Source organism: Tachypleus tridentatus, chromosome 13 (assembly GCF_004210375.1).
Source record: "Tachypleus tridentatus isolate NWPU-2018 chromosome 13, ASM421037v1, whole genome shotgun sequence".
Classification (NCBI taxonomy): Eukaryota; Metazoa; Arthropoda; class Merostomata; order Xiphosura; family Limulidae; genus Tachypleus; species Tachypleus tridentatus.
In genome coordinates, this window is record NC_134837.1 from 218,974,413 (window position 1) to 219,001,289 (window position 26,877).

Sequence of the window (26,877 nt, forward strand, 5' to 3'; positions counted from 1 at the left end):
GACATGATAAAGGAATTGCAGCAGCTTCATGTTGAAAAACCTGTAGGAGTTTGTATATTACTATATGTACTTCTTACATCCAAGTTGTACCTTTCTTTTACATAATTACCAAATTAAACAGTAATTTACCAATACATCCACTTTATTATTATATACAATGTACCTCTCAATGTTATAATAAATTTCAGTGAATTGAACAATTGGTGCAATTCATCTCAAAAATAAAACACTATTTAATTAAGAAAAAAAACAACTTGTAGTCATGTTTCAGAATTGCAGTAGTATTAATAAAATTACATACAGACAAGAAGTGTGTTTGGTGAAAAATATAGCCAGGCCTAGCATGCTTGAACCAAGTTGACTTCTTTGCTTTTATAATGAAATAATTTTTACCCCTAGTGCCAAACTCATATGTAAAGAAGGTTCTCTTAACCCTACTGCTACAGGTTTGCTTATGGTCAGATGTCAAAGGGCATGTCATCATGTTTGTAGATTTACATTCAAAACTTTATCAAACTACAATTTTATGAATGTATCTCACTATATTTGGTATACAGTTACAGATTATAATTCAAATTTTAGTATTATACATTAGTTAATTTGAAAGTAAAAAATGAAACAAAATTTCTAAATTTTGATTTTTGTGAATTGTGGTATGCTAAAAGCAGCTTTGGTTTAAATTAGATGTTTGTGACATCCAAATACAGTCTATGGTATCTTATGAATTAGAAACTCAAATTATTGGTACTGACAAGATAGACTATGAAACAAAAAGCTTCTATCTCTTATATTTACCGAGATATGACTATATATATCAAATCAAGCACAGTGACCTGGTCCATTTGTCCCATTTTTGGAAAAACTTGCTTATGCACACTCACTTCATTCCACCATGCATTTATAACCAAATAAAAGCTCAGGATTTCTCCTACATAGTTTTCTCAGCCTATTCAAGGTATGTATTGCCCAAGTTTAGAGATATTTCTAAACTGAGCAGGAAGTGAAAAGAGAAAATTGGATTTGAAAAGCTGTGTTTTTAGATCCAAAACAATCTTAGTTAGAAAGCATAATACATTCTAGTCAAATTCTGCAGTACTGGTAGAGTAATTAAAAATGTTTTTTTGTTACTTCTGAATTCATATGTAAAGCCTAAAAAAATTATTTTTCTTCTAACTCTCCATGTACAAAAGTTGGCAAGGCTTAGCATGAATGATATGACAAGCAAGTACAAACTTCTTCACAACTGTAATAGTACAGATCACTTTTCCTTTTTTTATATTTCTGTATTTACTGCTCTAAGTTTCAAGAAAACTAGCTGACATTTAAGAATTTTTTTGTAAATAGCAATAATATATATACACATGCAATATATTATAACCGAAATATGACTATTTTACAAAATACTGATCCAACAGAAAAAAGCCAAGACAGATCACTTTGTAAATGCCAGTATTATGATATTGGATGTTGTAACATGGGATGCATGTGTGCTACAATTGAAACTTCACTAATGTGACAGTTATAGCTGAAAGGTCAAATAATAAAAAAATATGTACACACACACACACACATATATATATAAATAAATGTATAACGTTACTGGATTTAAGCTATTTAGACTAAACATTTATGGTCTCATGTTACAATATATAGCCATTCTAGAACAAAAAACACACCTTAAACTTTTTCTTTTCTTTATGGTGGTTAGGAGGTTGATCAATCAAATAAAACTTTACAGAGATGAGACAGAAAAAATAACATACAAAATATAACGGTTTTCTTAAAAAAAAAGACATTTATCCGAATTTTATTTAAAAGTTATAGATTTTGCAAAGGAAATTTGACAATTTTCTGATCCATAAAGGTATTTTTAGTCATAAAATCAAAATTATTTTGCATGTGGGATTGTTAAACTTCAAAAACAAAAAATGAATAAGCAAATCTTAAATTAAAATATTAATAAAAATCTGATATTTTGTGTATGAAAACCTTCTTAAGCTTAGTGATAATCTTCCAAATGTTATGAAGAAATGCATACTGTATTAACAGTTATTGTATGAAAACCATAAACACAAAATTGTTACAAAGCCAGTTCTTGGGACATAGCCAGTTGTGAAGGGGTTAAGAAGTTTTTTGGTTTTAAACATTGTTTATTCATTTTATTACATGTACTGTGCATGCAGTGTCCTCAGTTGACTTGTTCTCAATTATAAATCACACTTGAAAATTTGAAATATTATGCTTGCAACAATGGCCTTGTACTCAAAATGAGATTTTTAAAATTTTTATTGCTTATAATTACACAAAACTTCATGTATTCTGTATACACAAAGTTGCAATACCTGGGAAGTATGTGACACCGTACTCTCAACTCTGAATCTTCTGGGTTGCCCAACCAAGAACCATTTGGATAATCATCTGTAGTGGAAAACATGTTTGATTAAGGAAAAATCTGAAAGCTCAAAAGACTGTAGATTTAAAAAGTTCTAGAAGTTTAACATAGAGTAACATTTAATACAGCAGTATGCAAATTTTGAGAGGGGAAAAAAAAAGCCAAACTATTAATTTGGAGTTTCATAATTCTCAAACCATTTAGAAAGCTGATGTTAAAAGTGCAATAAACAGAACACAAAAAGCTGATATGTAAACAAAAATTTGCATTTCTTGGAAAGTTTTTCACTATTATTATATAATTTCTTTTCCCACAACACTTAGTATAATATTTCAAAAACAAACACACCAACCCATATCAAACTTTGTAGATGTACCAGATGTATCACTTTTAGGTATGAAGAAAAACACTTGCCACAAAAAGGAATACATAAGGAATAATTTATAATGAAAGACTGGTGTAGTTTATATTTTAAGCATTAAAAGTGTTTGAAGTTAAATATTCATTACTGCCATAGCAATTAAGTACCAAGATATGCTAATCATGGCACTTGTCACATAATCTACTACTTTTTGCAAGTTCACACTGAAAGTCAAACACATACAAAAAATTATACTTATTTACTCATTAAAACTATGAGCTATTGATGAAGGTTACCAAAGTTGGTTAATACATGTCAAGTCCAACAGAAGCTATTCTGAAATGTCTTTTTTCAAAGGAAAAGTTGGACTGAATATTATCAAAAAAGTAAGCAGCTTTTTACTAATATATTGAGATTTTAAAGTTATGAAGAAGCAAAATTTAAGGAATGAAAATGATCATGTTTTAAAAAAAATACTTTTTTTTGTAAAGAGTAGTGGAGTTCTGAACAAATAACTGGTACATTAAAGCCAGGAGTGCAAGCCTACCGAAGTAATTAAACAATTACAAACTGATTCAATGCTCCCCTATTATCTTGTTCTCGACACTTACCTACATAAAATACCCTCACACCAGAAAATAATTAAAAATTGAAAGAACAGTTTCAAATGTATTCCATAATACCTCAAATAAACAATACCTTTCTCATCCATGTTCCCAAAGTTCCTAAATTCAACTTGCTCCAGTTAAAAATATTTTGGTACAACTGAATAGCCAGTATGGTAAAGAATGAAACTGATTACTAGCTTTAACAAAATGATAGTTGATATTTAAGTGTTATCAAGAATTAATCCACTTCAGGGGTTTCCAACTGCTCTCAATATTATAGAAATTACAGGTATGCTATTATTTACTCTTAACACTTACACTTGGATCAAGTTAGTACAGAGTTTGATCTGTAGTTACTCATATTATCCAAAGAAATAAATACACCTTTCAAACTTTTACTTCATTATTTAAATTGTTTTCAAAACACTAGCTCTTATTCAAAGTGAACAAGAATTTAGCATTTTGATGCTCCACTCCATAATTAAGCCACCACTAACAAACTATTTTGCCAGAAAAATTAAATCATTGCTTTAAGCTATATTTACTTCCAGAAGATATTCCTTAAAGGTATCTGTTTAATAATTAGCAGCTGTTAGTTTTTTTTAAACTATAAAACAGATTAGAAACAAACAGTATGAGAACAATAAATAAACTTCAGTAAAATGAAAAGCAACAGCATATAAGCTGTTCTATTTGTCACTTTACAAAAATTCAAGTTTCATATGAATTATCAAACATATTTAATACAGTGTTCTAAAGGAGTTTTTTCTTCTTTTTTTTTTAATTTTGTGCAAAGCTACATGAGTAACTAGTACCCACCATCAAATCTTTGGCTACTGTTTTATCAATGAATAGTAAGATTGCCCATCACTTTATAGTGCTGCAAAAAGGTGTGTTTGGTGGGAAGGGGATCCAAACCCAAGATGGCAGACTGCAAGTTGGGCTACCTAACCACCTGACCATGCCTGGTCCCTGAAGGTGTTATTCAAAATACACATATTCTTCTACATGTGAAAATTCTTTTAATGCTGATGATGACATAATCTATACCTTAATAAGATCAGTTAAACTTATAATACAATTTTAATAAGTGTATCTTAAATTACTAAGCCACTTACTCTCTGAATTTAGGTTTATTAGTTGGAGACTGTTTCTAACTGTAGAGCTTTCAGAAGAACAGGCATCTGAAAAAAAATACATTTTGAAAAGTACCAGGTGAGACTGTGACTAAGGCTGAATAACAAGTTCTCAGAACATAAACTCAGGTCATTAATTGCTTATATTTAACATGACTCTGTCTTTATTCCCAAGTGATAACTGGTTTAACTCAATATCACGATTCCATTCTCGAGAACTGTTCATTTATTTTAAAGCCCTTAATTATTTGTTTTTGTTTTGCATTAAAATATGAAGCAGAAGGTGGTTGGGGAAATGTCTTAAAACATGCATCATCAATTATGTATTTTATAGTTTCATAATTCCATGTTTATTAACATCTTGTATACACTGAACCTTTCCACATAGTTTGATAAATAAAATTAATCTTTTCTCAACTACACACCAACAGCTACAGGAAAGGCAGAAAAGCAAAGCCTTGTTTTTTAAATTTTGTACTATTATATAGCTAACTGAGATTTTGGCACACTTATATAAATATCAGATGGAAATTTTCAAATATCTTCTATGCATTCCTATTATACTTAGAAAAACTTTTGTCATTGACATGATAGACTTTAATCATAACTAAAGTTTCAGCTAGGATTTCAGGGATGTGAAGTTTTAATAAACACCTCTATGTTTCAACTGCTACCCCATCAATTTGACTTGTTTTATCACTGACAGATATAATACATCTCACTTTGACCCTAAATGTTAAAATATGAAAACACTCTACGATCTAAAATAACAAATACAGTATTGCTTACTATCATATACTATTTTTAATTTAGTTTGCAACAAAACAAATAGAAGCACTAAGTAATCTTTAATTGCAGTTGAAACCAATCATGATTCAGTTTGTTGTTAAAATTTTGAAAAGTCTTAAGAAATGATAAAGGGTATCCAAATTCATAACAATTGACACACTATGAGTGTTATTTTTGGCATATTCTTCCCTTACATTTATTGTACATGTTCTATTGAAGACTATTTCTGAATATTAAACAAAGTACTACCTAACATTTAAGTGACATGGCAAAGACTCTTGCTAATTACAAAATTAGATGGATTACACTATTCTGTTGTAAAAATAGACCAAGTTCCCTTTGAATACACACTTCTAATCTCAGAGACTCGGTAACCTCAGACCACCCTTAAAGCCTTTGGAGAAAAACTCATTTTAGAAGCAAAGATATCTTATTTGGTAAAACAGGTAGATATTTACTGACCAGAAATAATAAGATAGTTAGACTATAGCAGATATAATTTATGCAGGTCAACAGAATAACTGGAATTCACCAATTTTTTATTAAAAACCTTGGAAAATAAAAGAAACCTTTACAATACAACCCAAAGAACCAACATTCAGTATAGATTGAGTTACTGAATGTCAGCAACACCTGGATGATCATTTTCTGTTATAACAGGAGCCAAACCCCCAGCACTCTTGTCAAGTTAAATTCTGTACTTTCTCATTTGTATTTTGCACAAAGTTTCAGATCTAAACTTAACAGCCAACTACATCAGTTATAACTTCATTTGCTTTGAACCATCACTCCAAATTTTATTATGTGAAAATGGCTCATTATACTCTACATGAATTACAGGCTGATTTAAAATGAATGTAAATAAACAACATAGAGAAGACAGGTTTTACTTCTTACAACTGTTATTATGTAAACTTGGTATACTGAACATCAATGCCAAAAGAAATAAAGCTAATAGTGTGTAATGAGTAATTCACAGGAAAAAAAATCCCTGTTCATCTTTTGTTAATAAAATATCCTAAAAGTGAATTTTCAAAAACATCATACATAGTCATTACAACAGAACTAGTGTTTAATATTGTTAACAACTCTTATTAAACCTAGATATGTTGGTTACATTGTCTCTTTTCTCCCAGCACAAAGTCATAAATATAATAAAAATATAAATTATAGTGTAATCCAGCACAATTTGTTAAAACACACAGTTCAACTACAAATTGTTACAGTAGCACAGCTTGTTCCTCTCTTCAAGTACATGCAGAGAAATTGTATTTTTCAAACATCAATATAGCTATGTAAAAGTTTAGCCAAAATCAAAAACATTAACAGCAAAACAAAACAAACCCACAGAAACCTAACTTTACATAATTAATAGTTTAAAAGCTAATAAGGTAAAAGTCATTAAACAGATGCAATTTTCAGAGTATTTTTCTTACACCAACTGAATACATTTTGCACACTGAAGCTGTATTTCTTACAATATGATTAACTTACAGATCAAAATGTTGCAACTATTTCTTAAGAGATTTGTCTGAAATATTAATTTTATTAGCATACTAAGTTTTATGGAAAATACAAAACCATACCTGACTGTTTAGAAGGAAGTCCAACAATAATAGTGCCAGCTCTAAAGTTAAAAAGAAACAGTTAACATAATTATGAAGTTTATTTTATTCAACATTTAATTCACAAAAGTTGCTCATAGAAGTTATGTTCCATATAAATAGAGATAAATCACAAAGCCAAGTTTGAAGAGGTCCAAACCTCGGTACTTTTATGGCACAGTGAGAAGTAATACAGTTCATCTGCAATTATTGACTTTTTCAATCAAATCATTCATTCCTTTTTACAAACAGCACCATTTCTCTGAATGTTTAGAACCAGAAACATTTTTTACAACTCTGGATGGAAGATCAGTCTGTTTGTGTTAAAGTTCAAAAAAGAAAATATGGTTACACTGGCAAATGCGTGTTACAAACATTATAAACACATCAAAATATCACAGACAGACAGACAAAAGCATCTACTGCTATCTGTAAAAAAAACAATTAAAATTATTCTAATATGCTTGTTTCAAAATCAAAGTGACATAGTATGGAATGTAGGCATTAAAATAAACAAGGTTTTGGTTAATTTAATATCATGGATTATCAGCTGTTGTGGTTGTAAAAATAAATTTTCTCAGGGCCCTTGAAAACTTTAGGAATTTCATTGACTTTTGGGAGCTGTGAAATCTCTTAAATTCAATAAAACCTATAAAATTATTGAAAATATTCCTAAAATTTAATATTTCATTCACAAAAAAAGAACACACACACATTTCCAATAAAGAAAAGATAAGTAGAACAACTGAATTCTAACAGACTTGTGTCTACCTTGTTTATTTTCTACCACTTGTGATACTATTAAAACATGCAATATGAAGGGTATGTGTATTAAATACTCAACTCCTTTTCACTTGATCTAAACCACTAGCCACTTAAAAAATGTAGCAAGAAATAGGCTAGCGTCAGCTCTGTTAAGCCTAAGGCTGTATTACTAAATGACCAAAAATACTTTTTCATAGTATTTTCCTCCTGTGAATATAAAGGATACTATCCATTTCTAATGTATGTTACAAAATTTCTCAAAACTATTCTAATCAAAGTTTTGAGAATCAATAGACGATAATAAAATTTGTAAATATAATGTAGTAGGTATACATACACTTTAGTTAATGTTCTATAAGTGGTAGCCATATTACTAACCTATTTTTGTTTCAGATTTTTTGTATTGTATTAGTTGAACTGTTAAAAAAACATGCAGAATTTGAGGTATAAAATGATGTACTAAAATACAATGTAAGAAGTAATGACAAAGTGTCATCTCTAAGAATTGAACTATAAGGAAAATATCACACTAACATCCAAAACAATTCCATATCTCTTTACCTTAATTTTAATCTAAATGTATTAATAAACATTTCTTTCTTTGGCCTAAACACACACCCATATAATTCATTATACCATAAATTCCGAGATAATGTATGGGAAGAAAAATATTTAATAATATTTAAATTAAATTCAAATCCCATATATAACACTAATATTTGTGGCCTCTTAATTCTCAACAGATACTTGTCTATTGTGTATTAAAAACCTATTTTTCACCTCAATTCTTATAAATAGCACTACTTAATACCTTTATAACTACAATAAAATTACTCATACCCCAATTACTCTTATAAAAACCTAAAACTGAATAACTAACTCTTATTTAAAAACCTATGTTTATTATACACATGTTCACATAAAATATCCACAATACAAATGTGAGCTTTATCTGTTAATCAACATTGATGTGTTTAAATTTATGTCATTTCTATTGGTCAATTAAATTACTCTTGTAATATTCAGACTGGTATATTTATGAAAGGGACAAAAGGAAAAAAAAAATCATAAAATACTGCAAGGTACAATGAAGAAAATGACTTCAAATATTAACTCTAGGGAAAAAACAAAAAAACTAACTTAACAAATATGATAAGTTATATATTTCTTTCTTACAGGTTGTCTCAGGCATTACTTTATGGCATATCCAAATATTATTGTTTATTTTACTTTATTAAGATTGAATAAATTAACCCTTTTGTGACTAGTCATGGGTCAAAGGCCATGTTATTGAGTTTCTTGACTTGCATTCAAAATTTGTATTGAATTACTACTTTACGTCAACAAGTTTAGAATCAACTTGTACATAATTCAAACTTTAATATTATATACGAGTTAATTCTTAAGTTAAAAGGAAATATTAAAGAAACATATATATAGATTTTTTAGTAAGTCATGTGGTATGCTGAATGCAGCAGTTTAAAAGTAGATGTTTGCGACATCAAAATCTAAGTCTGTTATTTCGTACAAATTACAAACTCAAATTACTAATATTATCAGGCTAAACTAGAAAACTAGATTCTCATATCTTCTCATTTTGCTTAGATATGTCTTATGTACTAAATCAAACACAGTGGCTCCATTAATCTCTTTTCATTTTTGGAAATGGTCCCTTAAAGACACTTCAATACATGACATGTGAATAACCAATCAACAACTTAGAATGTCCTCAATAGTTTTCTCAGCCATTTTAATCTGTAAGAAGGCTACCACATTCTTTCGGACCAAGATTTCAAGGAGATAGGTTGTGTTTTAAGTCCGCTCAAAGTTTAATATATTTTTAAATTTAAATACATCTTAGTTACTAAACTTAATAAATTATAGTCAAATTCTATGTTATCAGTGTAGTTATGATTTTATTTATTCAACTGTATATATAAAACCTAAAAAAAATTTGTTTGATATTTTCCATGTGTGAAATTTTAAGTCTTAGCAACCTATGTCCAGCAGCAACTGAGTACAAAGAATGCAACAAGAAGAGATAATTGTTTGCTTTACTTCTCGATTTATTGTTCTATATTTTAAGAGAAACAAGTTTCATAATTTACTTATAAACAGTAAAAATATGCATACATACATACATATATATATATAAAAATATATACTAATTTAAATGTGACTGTATATTACAAAATACCAGTCCACTAAAACACAATCATGACATGGAAGATTAAAAGGTCAGTTTTATATTACAGGATACGTAACATGAGTGCACGTGCACCTCATCAATGCAAGTTATGTAATGTTAGCTAGACATAAGTGGAAGGTCATTATAATAAAAAATAATAAATATATATGTAAACTTATAATGTTATGAGACTTAAGCTACTAAGACTAAATATCTATTTTCATGTTGTGATATGTAGTCATTCTAGCACAAAAACATAATTTATATTTGTTTCCTAACATTTTTGACTTTCAGAAGGTTGGATAAGTGACAGACCCCACATAGAGTATAGAAAATAAAATAAAATATAGTCTTACTGAAAACAAATATTTGAAATTTTTGGGACTAAGAATAGTTTTCTTACTCACAACATGAAATAACTTTGCACTCAAAATAATAATGAAAAAGACTTAATTTCACAAACAAATCTTCAGTAAAAATATTTCATTAAAAACTTATTTTTTTTGCACAAAATACTTGTAATCTTTACCAACAGTCTACTAAATTTTGTGAATATATGCATGCTGTATCAAAAGTTATAGTCCAAATACTTAACATGTGGAAATGTGTAGACAATTACATGTACATTATGCCAAGCTTGCAGCAAAAGGGTTAAAAACAGTTAAAACTACTATATTATACCTATAGAAATTAAAAATGTTTCAAGATATAAAATCTTATAAGTAGTTTTATATGTTTATGAAGTCTTATTATATGCTGATTGTATACCCTGCTGTGTGGAAAGTTGTAACTAATTTAACTAAATAAATGTGTATACAGAATCAAAATGTGCCACACTTAAGTGTGTGTTTTAATTCTCCATCCCTTCTAAGGCAAAAATCATAAAATAAAATAGCCCATGTACACCATTGATCAACTTCCACCTATCATACAAAAAATTATGGTAACTGAGCCAACCAACTCTGGGTGATGCAAGACAAAACTTTATTAAAAAAAAAGTGCCTTATTTTGGAGTCTCTCTCTCTCTCTCTCCCTGCTCAGGCAAAAATCCTAAAATAAAGTAGCCAGGTACACTGTTGGACAGTTTCCAGTTATCATACCAAAGAAGTAATCAGACCATGGATACTAAAACACACACACAAACCACTAGCCCACACCATTATTATACAAAAAAACATCATTGTCACTACTACTACTTTTCTCTAACAGAGTAATTATTTTAGGCAAAACTAATTTGGTTCACAAAGCTCCAGCATCTGTACAAAAGTTAATGTTTCATTTATTTTATTTACATTTGGAATACAGAATTGGTATTTATAACAAAGCTAAAACAAAACTATTTTTTTAGCATGAAGCAAGGCATGCGATCTCCAACCTCATCATGCATATACGTACTTACATGTTCCATTCAAATTTTGTTTATTCTAGAAATTAAAGCCAAGTTTATTTGTTTATTGTAAATCAATGATTTTCCACAATCACCTACATCAACTCGAAAATGTGGATTTATGTTTAAATGTAATTATTTTCAACATATTGACTTCTGAATAATTACACATACAAGTAAAACTTAAAATTTTTAAAATTCTGATCCAAAAAGGAAGACATTTCAGAAACATATCAAAAGGTTTACTTGTTCTTGCGTGCTATAGCCACCCTGTTTAATGGTCCAGACACCTTTACAGAAGCAACAACACTGTCCACTCTTCTTGAAAGTGATTCACACCAAACATCAACATCATTAACTTTCTTTTCTATCTGATCCAAACGATGTAGTATTGCTTGCTGCACAGAAGCCAATACTGCCTGTGTGACAGAAATTATTTTTTTAATTTAACTGGATATCACACTGACACTCACAACGAAATAAATACACAAAAACTGGTGGTTAAAAGTTTGCCTACTACACACAACATTGGGTCTTAAACACTTTTGGTTGTTCCACCTATGAAGTAGATAGAGATGCCATCACTAATTCAGGTAACATAGGAGTGAGAGCCTAAAAAAAATCATCAGAACTTAAGTAGAAAAATAGAATTAAATTAATATCTGGAATTGCTTTACTGCTATAAGTGATGCTAAACTCCACTTATTTTGGATAACTAATGCATGAACATTCTGTAATATATTCACATTTAATTTTTAGAAAACAATATTCTGCACTGGAACTTCATCTATAATACATATGATTTTTATTTGCTTGAATTTAGCTTATTTTATGAGTACTGCTTAGGAGTTAAGAATCCCTGACATTTGTTCTTTGATAATTTTATTTTTTGCTTTTATGATATTTTGATGTTCGGCACAAAGTCACAATTTGTTCTTATATAACGTAACTTTTTTTTTTCTTATTTTGACCTTCACTTTACTTTATCACTTAAATAGCAAAATTATCCAAGATTCTTTTATTTGTTTGTTGAGATGGTGGTATTCAAATACAAAACTCCTTCCCATGTTTTTTTCAGATATACAATTTTGGTTAAATGGCTTCCATTTTAGCATAATTCTAATGAAATTTTTACAGTTATTCCAATTTTGATTGGATTAACTATCTATGTTTTTTTATTAGCTGATATTTTATGCAGTATTATGAAAACCTAAAAGTCTGGTTTAAATACAGATGAAGAAATGCAAACACTTAAATGACTAGTCTCAATGGTGGTGTTTTGCATTGAGTAGATTGTGATATGCCACACACAGACACTAGTGTGTGACTAAAGTTGAATGTAAAAGATATGGTTGTAGTAACATAGCCTGAAGCTAACAATTAAAATAATTCCACCAAACTAGGAATAGTTGTCACCTCTGTATGAAGAAAATGTAAAACCTTCTCTTAACAAGGAACATTTTTGTCAATGCTTCTTATCTGAACAGATGAATAGTGACTACCTAATTCTTAATACATTAGACAAGACAAAAATTAATCTTAATAGATAGAAGTAAAGGTTTTAAATTTATGCTGGTAATTGATATTTTAAACCACAATGTACAAATTAAGAGAAGAGTTGAATAACAAAAAATATCTACAATTAGCTGTTTTTATAACAATCTTAAGACCTACTGATTTTCTAATATTTCAGCTACATTCAGCAATTAAATCATAACATTGAAGGTATTACACTGTATATATAAATACCATTTCAAATAATCTTTTGTGTATCATCATCCAAACCAAATAAGTTCAGTAATATGTGGGAGACAAAAGACAGATGTTAAATGTTATATTACACATCGCAGTGCCATAATGGACAAGTTAAGAGGAATGCAATTAAAAAAAAAATCCAGTTAATCTGTTATTACAATTTTCAACCCTCCTGGTTTTCTGTCATTTTTCTAAACTTCAACATTTAATTCTTACCTTTTTGTATTGATGTTTTGTCTGAACAAAGAAATGAATACTACCTATATTTCAAAGCTAAATAACACATTAAAAACAAGCAAAAAATTTTACTCTTAAAGTTTCTACTGACAATCAGATGAAATATTTTTCTCCTCATCTTATCTAATTAGATAAGACATGTACCTGTATGGAGTCCGTTGTCTCTGTGTCCAGTACAAACCTGGCCTGCTGAATGTGACTAGGTTCATGACTTTCCAAGTGGTCTTGATCAATGGCAATTGCTTCATCAATTTGTAGAGGGCCATGAAGTCTCAAAATTGTTCCATCAGCTGCACAAAGTTCTCCATTTTCCAACTGAGACACAAGGAAATTCTTATCAATGGTAAAGACTTGAAGGGCTTGATGGGTACTAGAAGTGGTTTCTTGTTGGTTTGTAAATAATACACTGGATGAAGTAACTGATTCTTCAGTACAGTTTGCTAAAAAAATAAACAGAGAAAAGGCAAATCTTTACCTTACATATTCAAAACAAGCTTTATTTAGTACTAAAATTATTTCTTTTGAGGAATTTCATAACTTCACTAACAAGTTATTCAGCTTTCAAGGAATGACAGCAGGGACTCTTTTCTTTGGATAAGAATTGTGGCAAACATTAATTTGAGAAATTATACAATTCCAAAATAATGTGTGTGTGTGTGTCTATGCATACACTAGAGTACCACAGATGACTGAAAAGTGTATTAAGCACCATCTTTATTCATTTTTAACTCATGATAAATCTTTCAAAAGAGAATTGTTGGCATAATTGCTGAAGTTATCATTTCCCTTATCTGAAAATGTATTTTCATAAACACTCACCTCTTCACACATTATAGGTTTTTCACTAATGGCATAACAACGTCTGGAATGGCTGTAAGATTTTTAGATGTTGCATATATGCTTTTAGAATGGAACTGAGTTTTTCAAGTACAAATTTTTGGTTAACAGTTCTTTCATCTCTTCACCAATTTGAGATTTAAACACAGTTTTGGACTCGGAAGGTCAAACACTTTCATGTGTTTGACTTGGCCCAAAGTCTCATAGATTAAGCTATTCTAATCCTGCTTAAAAGAATTTCAATTTGATGGCAGGATAGTAGAGGTTCTGATAAGTGACAAGGTCAAATTGGGTATGCTTAACTCCCACACACACTTGGTATTGCTAGTGCACATAAGTATAGCTAATAAAAAAGAAAAAAGTCTCATTGATTAATTTGCTCTAAACCTCGTAAAAGAGCCTCAAATGCAAGACTACTGAAGTTTTCCCCTTGCTTTTTTATACATATAACAAGTGAGATTTGTATGCTACAAGCCCTAAGCTAACTCCTACTTAAAAATCATGTTTAATGTGAATTGTGCTAGTGTAGGATGATATCAACATGCACTGGCAGTCCTCCACTAATAGGAAAGCAATGCAACCTCCTTGTACTTAACTCTCTTTCAATCAACAAAATGCTCCTGAAATTAGGAGAATAAGTGGGATAGCATGTGAGGGGGAGTATCTGTCAGAAATACAGTTTCAGGTGAGGAAAATGCTAACTTCTGAGATGATACCTTATCTTTTCATACAGAATAGCCAGATTCTCATACTACAGTGGTGGAGATGCTAGTGTAAAAAAAAAAACTTATGTGAGCTTTCTTCAGAAAGTGCCCAAAGGGAATGCTTATCGAGTTTGAAATAAGTGGCAGAGGCTTCACAGGAAAACACTGAAGAAAGATAGGGTGGGATTCACAGAATTCACACTAAAAAGACCTGGAGTAATGGCCAGATCTTTATCAAATATTTGACTAAAAGGTCTTTTTACTAGAGCAAGTGCAATGGGTAATTGTAAAACCTTGTTTTTAAAAGCTGGCAAGTACAAGACAGATAAGTGTGCAAACACTTTCCTGTTGCTGTTTTTTGTGGAACACTCCATCTCAACAGTTGTTATTGGTAGAATCAGGATGAATGGGTTAAGAGCTTTCCCAGGCCTGATGAAGAATTAGAGGAAAAGCATACTCTGGGAAGCAACACTAGCAACCTGGTAGAATCCAATAAAGTTGAAAATGGCACAAAAGAAAAATATTTATGTATCATTCTTAAATATGGTATGTAGTTATATGGAAGATAAAAGTAATGGTAATTTTTGCTTTGTCCCATCTCAGCTAATTAAATAATGTAAAGGAAAAAGAAAGAAGTTTCAAGCACAACTGCAGTTCATGTTAAAACATGATTTTAGAAGAGGTAACTCAAAGCTATTGGCATGCAAATCTCATAGTTAGACACATAAGGAATAAAGTTATTCTGTGTAATGGAAGGGAGGTATAATTTTGAAATACACAATTTTAAAAATGTAGTTATTTTGCTAAACTGTAATGTAAACAAATGAAGTACAAATTGTGATGAGCACTAAAACTATGATTAAAAACTATCTGCTAAATGAACAGTCAGCAGGAACGAACAACAATGCTACCACCTAGTGAGGCATTCAGTGTAGTTCATATTTAGTATATCTTAATCTGATTTTGTAATAATTTAATATAATGTATCATATAAAGGGTAAGAAACTCAGTATTATTGTTCCTGACACCTGATGAGATGTAGTGTGTGTGACCAGAAAAAAATCCTTTTTACACTTAGATAACTCTCTTCCTATACACTTGGTTGCATTGTCTGAGTTCAGGACCTCAAATTGATCTTTCTTGTTTCCATACTATGACTTCATATATGTTTTGTACATCTTCATGAAATTTTACAAGCTTTTAATAATCATTAAGCATCATCTGTAGACATAAAAATCAAATGTTTAATGAACTATTTTCACTGAAAATTTCTCCATGAACACAAGGAGTCAAATTGTTAACTGTTTTACATGTAAAATTAATTATGTTAAAATTAAAAATGCTTTCTATGCCTGAACAAAATCTCATTTCATTTGTGGTCTCTAAAACCTGCTAAATTAATTTCATGTTGTTTTTTTCTATAAACTTTATATTTTATCTATACTCTTCAAAAAAGAAACGCAAAAGGCAAAATATGAGACAAATTGTTAACAAGTTTATTCTGGGTAATTCTGTATGACATGTGTGAAACTTTGCACATTCACTGCTGAACATCCAAAGTCTGCAAAGGCGAAGTCCACGCTCACTAGGTGAAGTTTAACGTCACTCAACGTCAATAACGAGTATGCCCCCCCATGAGCATCAATGGGGGGCCAAACAGGAGCTTGGCATCTCCTGCCCATGGAAATGATGAGATGACAAATCACATCCTGTAGAATGGCTGTCCACTCAGCCTGCAAAGCTGCTACAAGCTGAGGTAGAGTCTGAGGTTGAGGTTGTCGCCGTCACAGACGTCGGTCCAACTCGTCCCAAAGATGTTCGATTGGGTTTAAATCTGGTGATCTGGAGGGCCAAGAAAGAACATTGATATTGTGGTGTCTTAAAAAGACAGTGGTGAGTCGGGCCGTGTGAAGACGGGCGTTGTCATGTTGAAAAACGTTGTTGACGTTCACCATGATGGGTTGCACATGGGGCCTAAGAATCTCGTAAACGGTTGCATACGGTCTGATTGAAAATCCTACGCAGCCCTGGTATAGTTGAGGCAGTAAACGTTGCAGTGGTGGTCCTATCCCGAAGGTGACGTAACTGGATGTAGCGATCTTGTGCAGGCGTGGTCACATGAGGTCTGCCAGATCGTGGACGGTCACAAGTTGATCCATGTTGTTGGTGACGATTCCATAGCCTTGTGATGGTGCTTGGGTGGACATTCACAGCTCTGGTAACATCTGATCGAGATTTGCCTGCTTCCAAGCGACCAATGGCGTTGTTGCGTTGTGCTTCAGTCAGTCTTGGCATAACTGTATTGCGTGTCGGTGGCTTAACACTGAGCTATAGAAACCGAGAACCTGTTACTTTTATAGGGATTTTGCACATGTTGCACTTGCAGATCTCTAAAACAAATTTATTGGACATGCATGCGTTTTGGCGAAAAATCCGATGTTTTCCTCCGTTTTCAAAGTGCACAACTTTTATTGTAATTTTGGTCTGACAATCAGTGCCTTAACACATGTAACATCACATACTCTGAGCTTGTAACATTATTACATATATTTCTCTTTAAAATAACAAAAATATCCCTTTTGCATTTCTTGTTTTGAAGAGTACATTATTTCTCTAACCTAACTCTACACAAGGTTATTCACTTTAACCAATCTCACAAAAACAATGAGAATATTTAAAGTTTCCTTTTTTCTTTCCACAACGACATTAAATTGTAACTACAAATTACAATTGTTTATATCATACAGCTTTAAACTTGTAACATTTATACATCTGATTATACTTAAATTTTATTGTTTTAGTGTCATTTGGACCATGTCTTATTAATATTTACACCATATAAGTTACAAATCAGTTTGCAAACATGAAACTCACATTACATAATGCATGAGCACACTTTGTGATATATTTGTTCATTATTTATTTTACCTAATATAAGCTAAAAGTTTCCAAATTTTTAATTTTAGTTACTTTTATAACAATAAAGAATATGTATTAAAAAAGAAATAAAATACTTATCCTGGTCATCTTTTTTTTCATTTGCTGTTGATTGTCAATGATAACACATAACCCTACTTTTTACATTAATGGTGTTGATGTACTAAACTTAAAATTTAATTATATAATGCACTAAAGAATACAGAATAAAAAATAAAATAAAAAGGAGACAATGTCCTATGGCTGTTACACTTTTTTAGCTATGTATTAAAAATTCAGCTAAGCTCATCAATGTGTTTCCTGCGGGAATAGAGTGTAAATTCGAAGCAAAATAAACAGTTATTTGAACAGAAAACAACATAGTATAATAAGATAGACTGAAAACCTAGTTTTCTATTTGTTTTAAATAATATTTGTATTAAATGTCAAAGACAGCTATGGGAAATTTCTGAAAGATAGGAAGTAACAGCTAGGTTTGGCAAGAGGGGAGAGTCTAATTTTCTAAATGGGTTTGTAACTAAATAAGATTGCAGTTTATACAAATTAAGCTTTTAAATAATGAGAATGTTATAAGTAATCTACATTCAAGTATGTACTTCTTGGAAGGGTGGGAAATAAATTAAAGGGATGCCTAGAGAGATGTCAATTCTCATACTAGGGAAGAAAAGTTTTAAAAATTGCCTTATATAACTAAAAACTTACACACAATAAAAGTTGGATTGTTAGCTACATTTTATGCCAAATTTATTAGTATATCATGATAAGGAAATAGTTTTATTAAATTTTAATGTAACTCACTAAAACCTTGTGGCATGCATGAAAAAAGAAGATGCCCATAAAGTGTTAAAATAACAATTTACTATCCAAACTGCAAAATGTACATTCTAAAATTAGGAAAAACTACTCTCAGTAGGTATTGAGAATGGTGCCAAATTTTAGCCTTAAAAATAAGATTTATACACTTAACAAATAATAAAATTCCAGGACTTTGAAGTGATTTTACAAGAATTATTTCAAAATTGTATGGATATATTTGCACACAGTAACACACCTGAATTGAAGTTTTTCAAGTAAACAACGTATGGTCAGAGGATACTTTAAAAAATTATAACTCAAAGTAGATTGAACACTATCCTGATTTTTTTTTGTAGATCATACTCAGAGATGTAAGAATATATGGTAAAAATCTGAAAAGGCTGAATTACTCGTGACATGGTCAAACTGTGGCCTGAAGTAGGGCTATTTTTAGCTAAGTCATAAAAAGTTGCATGCAACTAAATTTTTTTACAGGAGATCTAACATACTTTTAATTACAACAATTGCTGATTTATCAACTGATATGTTATAGGAAATTTGAAAATAAAATTCAGCTTTGTACTATATATTAACTCTTAGAACTATGGTTTATTACATAAACCAATGTTTTTTTCAATTTTGGGTTTTCAGGTGTATTTACTGCCTCACTATGCAAATCCTAAGAGAGATAAACTTGGTTTGAGACCATTTTTGAAATCTGTTAGATTAATTCAGTCAGTGTAGCAAATTTCAGCCTTCTACCACCATTACTCTTGCAGCCTTAAGTAGCCAAAGTTGCCCAAAAATGAATTTGCCAAAAATAACAAGACATTAATTAAATTTTACAGGGCTGTAAATCAGAAACTATTAGAGATATTTATCTAATCTTTGGCAATTTTTCATTAGCACATGTAAATTTTTTCAAGGCATTCTGAGGGGATTACCTGGAAAATTTTCCAATATCTGAATGATTTGACATGGAATGACCCTTTGACTATGCTACGAACATTGATATAATGCTAATCATAAAATGTCAGATCAGAGAATATTTTATACTGAAATACACTACACACCAAAATTGAAAAAAAAAATGGTTTTCATACTTGGTTCACATAATCAAAGGGAAAATAAATTTTCAAGGACCTAACTTACAAATTTTAAAGGAACATGAACTCCATCAGAATTAAAACATGCTTTATTATATTTTATACAGAATGCAGTGATGGCTGTACTAAGTATCATACTGATAACAATAATACCTAAACCATATAATAAAAAATATGTAACAGAACTGGATGATTCAATGAATCTAATCAATTATATAAATCTTTGTCAGGTAAACTAAATGATTAATTGAAACAAAGGTTTGCAATTATAATTTCTGATTATTACAACTGGACAAGTAATTGAAATACTGTGGTTGGGTTTATGATACTCATTCCATTGTTGCTGTTTGGACTTAAATTTTTTATCTTTCTCTCATGTGATAAAAAGCTTAGGAAAGAAATATTAATTATTTATGAAGCATTCATGTTGAAAATAAATTCAGGAAAACAACAAGACATCCAGGTTCTTTATTTTATGAACACCATCACTTCAACAACAGTCACTTGACATTAATTTGTTTGTAAACAGTTATATATTTATATATATAAAGCAGGGGAAGAATCATGGCAAGACTTACAATGACACTATCAGGACCTCCTGATAAAAAAAACATTAATTTTTTCAAAATTTCTTGTACTGACTTTGTTTTTTATTATAAATTTCCGTAACTTCCAAAGATTTTCCTATGTGAGCTCTATTCATAAACAGTATAATTATTCAGATATGTCTTACAAAATTTTGTCATTAATTTTGTGAATCAGAGGAATGTAGGTCATAAACATGTATTAATCCTCTAATTCAGACAAAGGTTACATACTACAATGCTTACTTTACCCTCTTTTTCCCATTTCTTTGCCAGCCTTCTGGAAAACACTTACACCTATGATAAAGGTGGTAAAAAAAAACTTAATGAGTAATAGTTTCTTTCCCTTGAATAAATTTACATAGAATTATTGATATGTTATTTGAGGATTGTGGGATATTGCACTGATATATTGGCCTAACTCTAAACACTGGATATTTATGTAATTTTTCTTGATCCTGCCCATACCCTGTGTGTATAGTTAACATATTTTAAATCAAGAAAGGCATTTAAATCATACCATATAACATTATGCTTATTATTAATTCATATTTCCCTTCCTAAACTTCTGATGAAATTGTGAATGCAGCTTATCAAATATTGTCCAGTAAGTTTGTTTAGAAAAATTAAAATTCAGGTAAATTGACAGTAGACATAAATTTCAGTCACATACAATTCTTCATAGTAACAGTGTGTATGTGTTTTATTATACCAAACACATCAAGCTATCTGCTATGTCCATTGAGAGGAACTGAACCCAATTTTAGCATTGTAAATCTAAAGGCTTACTGCTGTTCCAGTGGGGACAATAGTGTGATCAAGATATAAAAGTGTGGAACCAATAATGCTGTTGAAGGGACAAGTATGCATGTTAACCATTTGTTAAAAAAAAGTTACAATACAACTAACCTACTACACACACTAGAAAAAAAATTTTTTGTTTCATCATAACACTTCATATCAAAGTTTGTAACATACAGCATTTCTATTAGTAACAACTATTAACCAGTAATTACGAAAATGTAAAGAACTTATCTCCACAGAATAAAAACTATGAAATTGAACATCAGTATGAAATTCACAAAATGTGAACACTTACCACTATAAGACTCTACACTCTTACACTCTCTGACAATTACATCCTGTTCACCAGACATTCTAAAACAACCAAGAAAAACAAAACTTAAAGTTAATATAAATGAAAATATGGTTTAATAAAATGTAGAACTTCACCTATCAAAACATATGAACCTATATTGGACATCAAAGTCTCTAATATTACAGTTGATACAAACATTTTGGAAAAATTGCACATACAACTAGGATGATAAAGGTTTCAGTAGCTTAAACTTAGAAGAAGGCTTAAAGATACGAAATTTTATTGAAAAAAGAATTAAAAGTAACTTAATTTAAGCACTGAAAACTACAAGAAAAAAGACAGCCTTTTCACAAATGTTAAAATGGAATTGTTAGAAGTACAAACTTGAAATTTATAGTTAACATTAAGGTTCAATACCTGTGCAAACATATGGAATGGTTTGCTAAATGCATAGTTTGTGAAATTTGAAAATCTTTTTTATTGGTAAGTGAAGTGAATGTAAACAGCTGATGTTTTTTTTTAAAGAGATGTTTCAATCAATTTTGATATTTTAAAGAATAAGACTTAGGATTATCTAGACGGAGTTCAGTAATCTTTTAATGTCTTGTTTCTTATGAAGTTTTAGGTTATAAGTGATAAGCTTCTTAAAAGAGGTAGTTGGACAATTCTTTACACGTGTTAACCTACAGTGTAACAGCAAGGGGTTTCAATGGAAGAAAGTTCTTAACTAATAATAGTTACAGGACACCTGATAGAGACAATGCCACTTACAAACTGTATAATGAAATCAGGGTTGTTACTAAAAATACTCATGCAATAATGATAAGAGACTTTAATTTTATACTCATTTGTTAAGACTGTATGAAGTCATATAGCAAGGAATAGGTTTTTTGATGTAATGATATTTACACAAAGACAGTCAACCAGAGAAGATGCAATTTTATGTTAAAACATGGACTAAAAAGAAGAATATGTCTGCAGGAGTTGGACTGTGGGAACACTTGGGGAAGAATGATAATTTCAAAATTACAGTTGATTTTTTTGTTGCACCAGTTCCTAGTTTTCCGAAAGCCAGATCAGAGTCCATGAAACAAGAAAAGTGATATAAGGCAAAAAAGAAAACAGGAATGATCAAAACCTGACTGGCTTACTAAAACCATAAAGGAAAAAGTAAATGCCATAAGTTTAAAATGATAGAGCTTGGAAAGATTTACAGATCTACTGGAAAGCTGAAGATCTGGTTGAAAAAGAAATGAAGCCAAAAAAAGGTTGATGAGAAACTGTTGACCGATAATGTTAAAACTAACAACAAAGATTGGACAGTTAAAGGATATTGATAAATATTTGTTGAATATCATAAGTGGGTCAAGTTTCTAAAAAGTTTTTTCTTCCACAAGTCAAGACAGTACTAATACTTTCTTTACCTTAAGTATTATAATGGAAACACTAGAACTGACCTGAATCATAAATAGTAAAACATATTATAAATAAGACACAAGCAGTAGATAAGGTTTATTTACCAGGGTTTCAAAGAAGACCAAAGAAGATGGGCAAGTACTATCTTTTATTTTTTGTATGTTAATCTATGGTATGTGGGTACCTACAGATTGGAAACTTCCTTCTATAATTCTTATTTTTGAAGGAGGTAATAAAAATCTCCTTGGGCCAATCAGTTATTCTGTAGCAGGAAAATTCTAGTCTGATTAAAGTTCCACTGTAAAAGAATACAAATTTTTAGCATCATGAACATTAAAATAGAACCCTAACCAATTACCACGCCATTCATCATGCATGGTAATAGGAACAGAGACAACACCACCAAAATATACATACCAACAATGAACAGGAAGAATGATGACATCATTATTTTAAGTTACCAATTGAATAAAAATAGTACGTTTTAACCACTTTTTCTTATTTACACACACACACACACACACACTTCTCCCTTTTTTTTTGCATTTATTTTCTTATTTTTATTCAAGCACACGCTCAGGCTGATTAGGCCTCATGTAAACATAGTAACAAACAGTAGCCTTGTCTAAGGAACAAAACAAAGTCCTGTATAAAATGATCCAATTAAGTCTATCTCAATTTTCCATGAAAAATTCCTTTTTCTGTCATACTGCTATATATTAAGATGGAGAATAAAATGATCAAGCATGCTGTAAAAATATCGTGACTGTAATTCCAACAGCAATTGTTTATAATTGTTTTTCCAGCAACATACCACTAATCACAGTTTCTATTACTTTGTTCCAATCTCCATATAATCTTTACTGAACTATAAATATTGACTTGTACAAGTAACAGAGAGAGAGAGAAAAAAAGGATTTTTCATCACCCATTTAGTTCAATAGCCAAGTATTTTTCAGTGATGTGATATATGCCATTATACCACACTATGATAACCAAAACTGAAAAACTAGTTAAAATCAACAGAGTTACACTTATATTGAAGTTATAAGATTTGCACTAGTGATATTTTGTCCAAAGCTATTTAAACGTTCCTCCTAAAAGTGTTATAAAACAAGAATCCTCAATATCACTTGAAATTCTTTAAGATTAAATTAATCTATGAAGCTTTTCTTTATATTTTTTGCACCAACCATAACAAGAGTGGTGCATATGTATACCCTATTTGATTTTATTACTCATTAAGATCTCTACCAGCCTAATCTGAAACTGAAATTATTTTACACAGAATTAGAATAAAGTAATTAAGAGTCCTTGAAGAGTGGTCAGATACATCAATTGAAAGCATTTGATCTTCTGGGTCTAAACTGTAATTAGATCTTGAATCAGTCATGAGATGATGGATTATGAGCTAAAAGTCCAGACTTGAAAAACTCTGAACCACACTACAAGCCACTATGATGCAGCTAGATATCCAGAAAATCCACCAGCCCTGATGATTTGGATCAGAATGTGTTGCAATTAAGCAAAAACCCAAAATTAATTCACAGAATTAAATGAATAAAACTAAATGCTTTTATATTCAATATGGTAATTTGTTTCCTTGGAGAAAGGTGAACCAAGCCAGGCAACAGTTAATTATGGATATATTTTATGTATCCTGTTCCTAACAACTAATACAAATTAAAAAATAATCACAGAACCAGCTTTTACTGCTTGTTCATAGCCATGAAAATATACTTTAAATGTCTCACGATGAACGAAAATGAATGCATTTCTTGAAGAATGCTCTAAAATATGTTAACCAATAAAAAACATCAACTCAAAAACTGTGCATGTAGTAATATTTAATAATTAGTATTGATAATAGTTAAGTACTTATGATCAAAGTTCTACAACAGTATCATTTATAATACTAATAATTCTATAAGTAGTACAAGCATTAACACTGGTGCTTTACTGTTCACTATGTTACTTTTACTTAACCTGAAGTTGAACTAGTAAGATCAAAACATTGTTCTCTCCTTATCAATAAGTGTTAATACCCATACCAGCCATTCTGAGATGCACATTATTTATCGATTATTCATAGCACTAACAATAACATGAGCTGTATAATTCAAGATTTCCAAACAATGTCAACCTTATAATTACATGAAAGATTAAAGCATTTTTTGCTAAAAAGTTTTTAAATAATTTCCTTTTAAATTAAAAATTATATGCAAAACATCTCAAAATTCTTCAAGCTTAAGTTTAATTATAGTGATATCTAACATAGTTATGCCTAAGAATGAAATATTTAATTTCATAATGAAAGGTAGTTTAATAATTTTTCAAACCAAGAAATGCTTGAGCCCTTCTTATAACATTGTAATTATATAGTCAAAACATACAAATTTTGTTCAAAATTTTTATTATGGTTTGTAACATAAGCAAGGGAGATGCCAATATTGTATTTTTGTTACACTTCATAATTACAGCGAATCAAAAAAATTAATATAGTAAACAGAACTCAGTTATAGTTTGTAGGGTCAACACAGCCTAAATTACAAAAATAACAGTTTAACTTTTAAGTTGAAAATGGCAGTACAGTAATGGTAATATCAACACTTAGTTTATTAACACAACGTTATTTAGTATACTACTAGTACTCATTTTTACGTGTCATTATTATTATTATTATCAGTTTATTTACAGTCTTACTATTAATATAACTTCATTACTACTTACGGTATTATTACTATGAAAATATTAGGCAAGGTAGCATTGACACTCTTACTCAGTCTAAAGTTAGCAAAACAAATTACAATGTTACATCTTCAAAGTTCATTGCAAATTATGTTTGCTGTATGGCTAATTCAAAAGCATTTACCAAAGAAAGAAAAATGTGCAAGAAGGCTCAACATAAAACAAAAGAAGAAATTCGAATATTTCCTGAAATTAACATATCTTAATTAACAAACCATTATTATGTCATTTAGATCAACAAAACTGAAGTCTTCCCATTCAATGATTCGTGTTAGGCGCCTAAAATCATTAATTTTTGGAGGTCACGTACCTTCACGATTTCGCGATAATGGCGTCGGGTCTCGTCTGTACGCGAGAATTTTATTATTTCGTGCAATTACCTGTAGAGGTCGCAAAGAGTGGAATAAATTTCCTGGTGAGTATCATTGTCAAGAAACACTGGTCGCGATATACCAATACGATATTTTTCAAACTCCCAGATATACTTCAGAGTAAATAGTTTGGGCGCTATAAGTGGAGGCTCAAGTAGCTGACTTACCTACTTTCCCTGCATTCTACTTAGTTCGTAATACAAAAAGCTGACAGTATACATGCACTCAAATTCAAAAGTCTTTACTGAATACAAAAATACAACACATAATGAAATGCTACAGAAGGACAAGTGTTTCGTGGATATATAGAAATGGCATGAGATGTGTGAAAACCCTTACTCGTACGAGTTAAATTTGATTTCCTACAAACTGAGATTCGATACACATGGTGGGCAGAGTATAGATAGTCTATTGTATAGTTTTTGCTTAAACTACAAACAAAAAATTGACTCCATGTGAGAAAAAAGAAACAAATTAAAATTAAATGATAAAAACGATAAGTTAAATCAAAAATAAAACCATATGCGATTTTTTAACCTGTTAGTTAAAATAAAATGTACTTTCTTGGAAATCAAAGGCCGTTTCTGTTTTAGCGGAACATACGTTCATGAAGAAACTGTAGAGCGAAAACCTGGATTCAATTAACAAAACATCAGAGTATTTATTATTAACATTAAAATGTCTTTTATACACCATTATGTACGACAAAAATTAAGTGTTGATTTTAGGCCTAATAGTTGATTTTGCAGTGCCTGTAATAGTTATAAATTCATGAGTTTTAATTCTCTCAATTACATATTTTAGTTGCTGATGTATTTAAATGATTTGTATCTATTTTTAAAAGGTTACAAGATATATTTGAATGAAATACAATACGAAGCTTGTAAAAATTGTAGCAGTAGTGTGGCACATATTTTAAACAAAGTAACGAAATATTTAAAGTCACCTACTATGTCGGCCCGGCATGACAAGGTGGGTTAATCCCTCTTAATCTGAGAGTCGCGGGTTTGTATCCCTGTCGCACCAAACATGCTCACCTTTTCAGCCGTGGGGGCGTT

At 30.4% G+C, this 26,877-nt stretch overlaps 1 protein-coding gene across 1 annotated transcript in view; it reads right to left on the bottom strand.

Annotated features, from left to right (window-relative positions):
• Positions 1 to 25,453, bottom strand: part of LOC143239164 (protein BANP-like) — a 33,702-nt gene extending 8,249 nt beyond the window's left edge. Inside the window, exons 1-7 of the mRNA XM_076480020.1 lie at positions 25,431 to 25,453; positions 21,285 to 21,343; positions 13,367 to 13,662; positions 11,477 to 11,649; positions 6,873 to 6,913; positions 4,480 to 4,545; positions 2,343 to 2,418 (exon numbers count right to left, since the gene is read on the bottom strand). Of these exons, the coding sequence (XP_076336135.1) occupies positions 2,343 to 2,418; positions 4,480 to 4,545; positions 6,873 to 6,913; positions 11,477 to 11,649; positions 13,367 to 13,662; positions 21,285 to 21,342 (710 nt within the window). The 5' untranslated portion in view covers position 21,343; positions 25,431 to 25,453. The remainder of the gene's footprint in view (positions 1 to 2,342; positions 2,419 to 4,479; positions 4,546 to 6,872; positions 6,914 to 11,476; positions 11,650 to 13,366; positions 13,663 to 21,284; positions 21,344 to 25,430) is intronic.
• Positions 25,454 to 26,877: the final 1,424 nt, after the last annotated feature.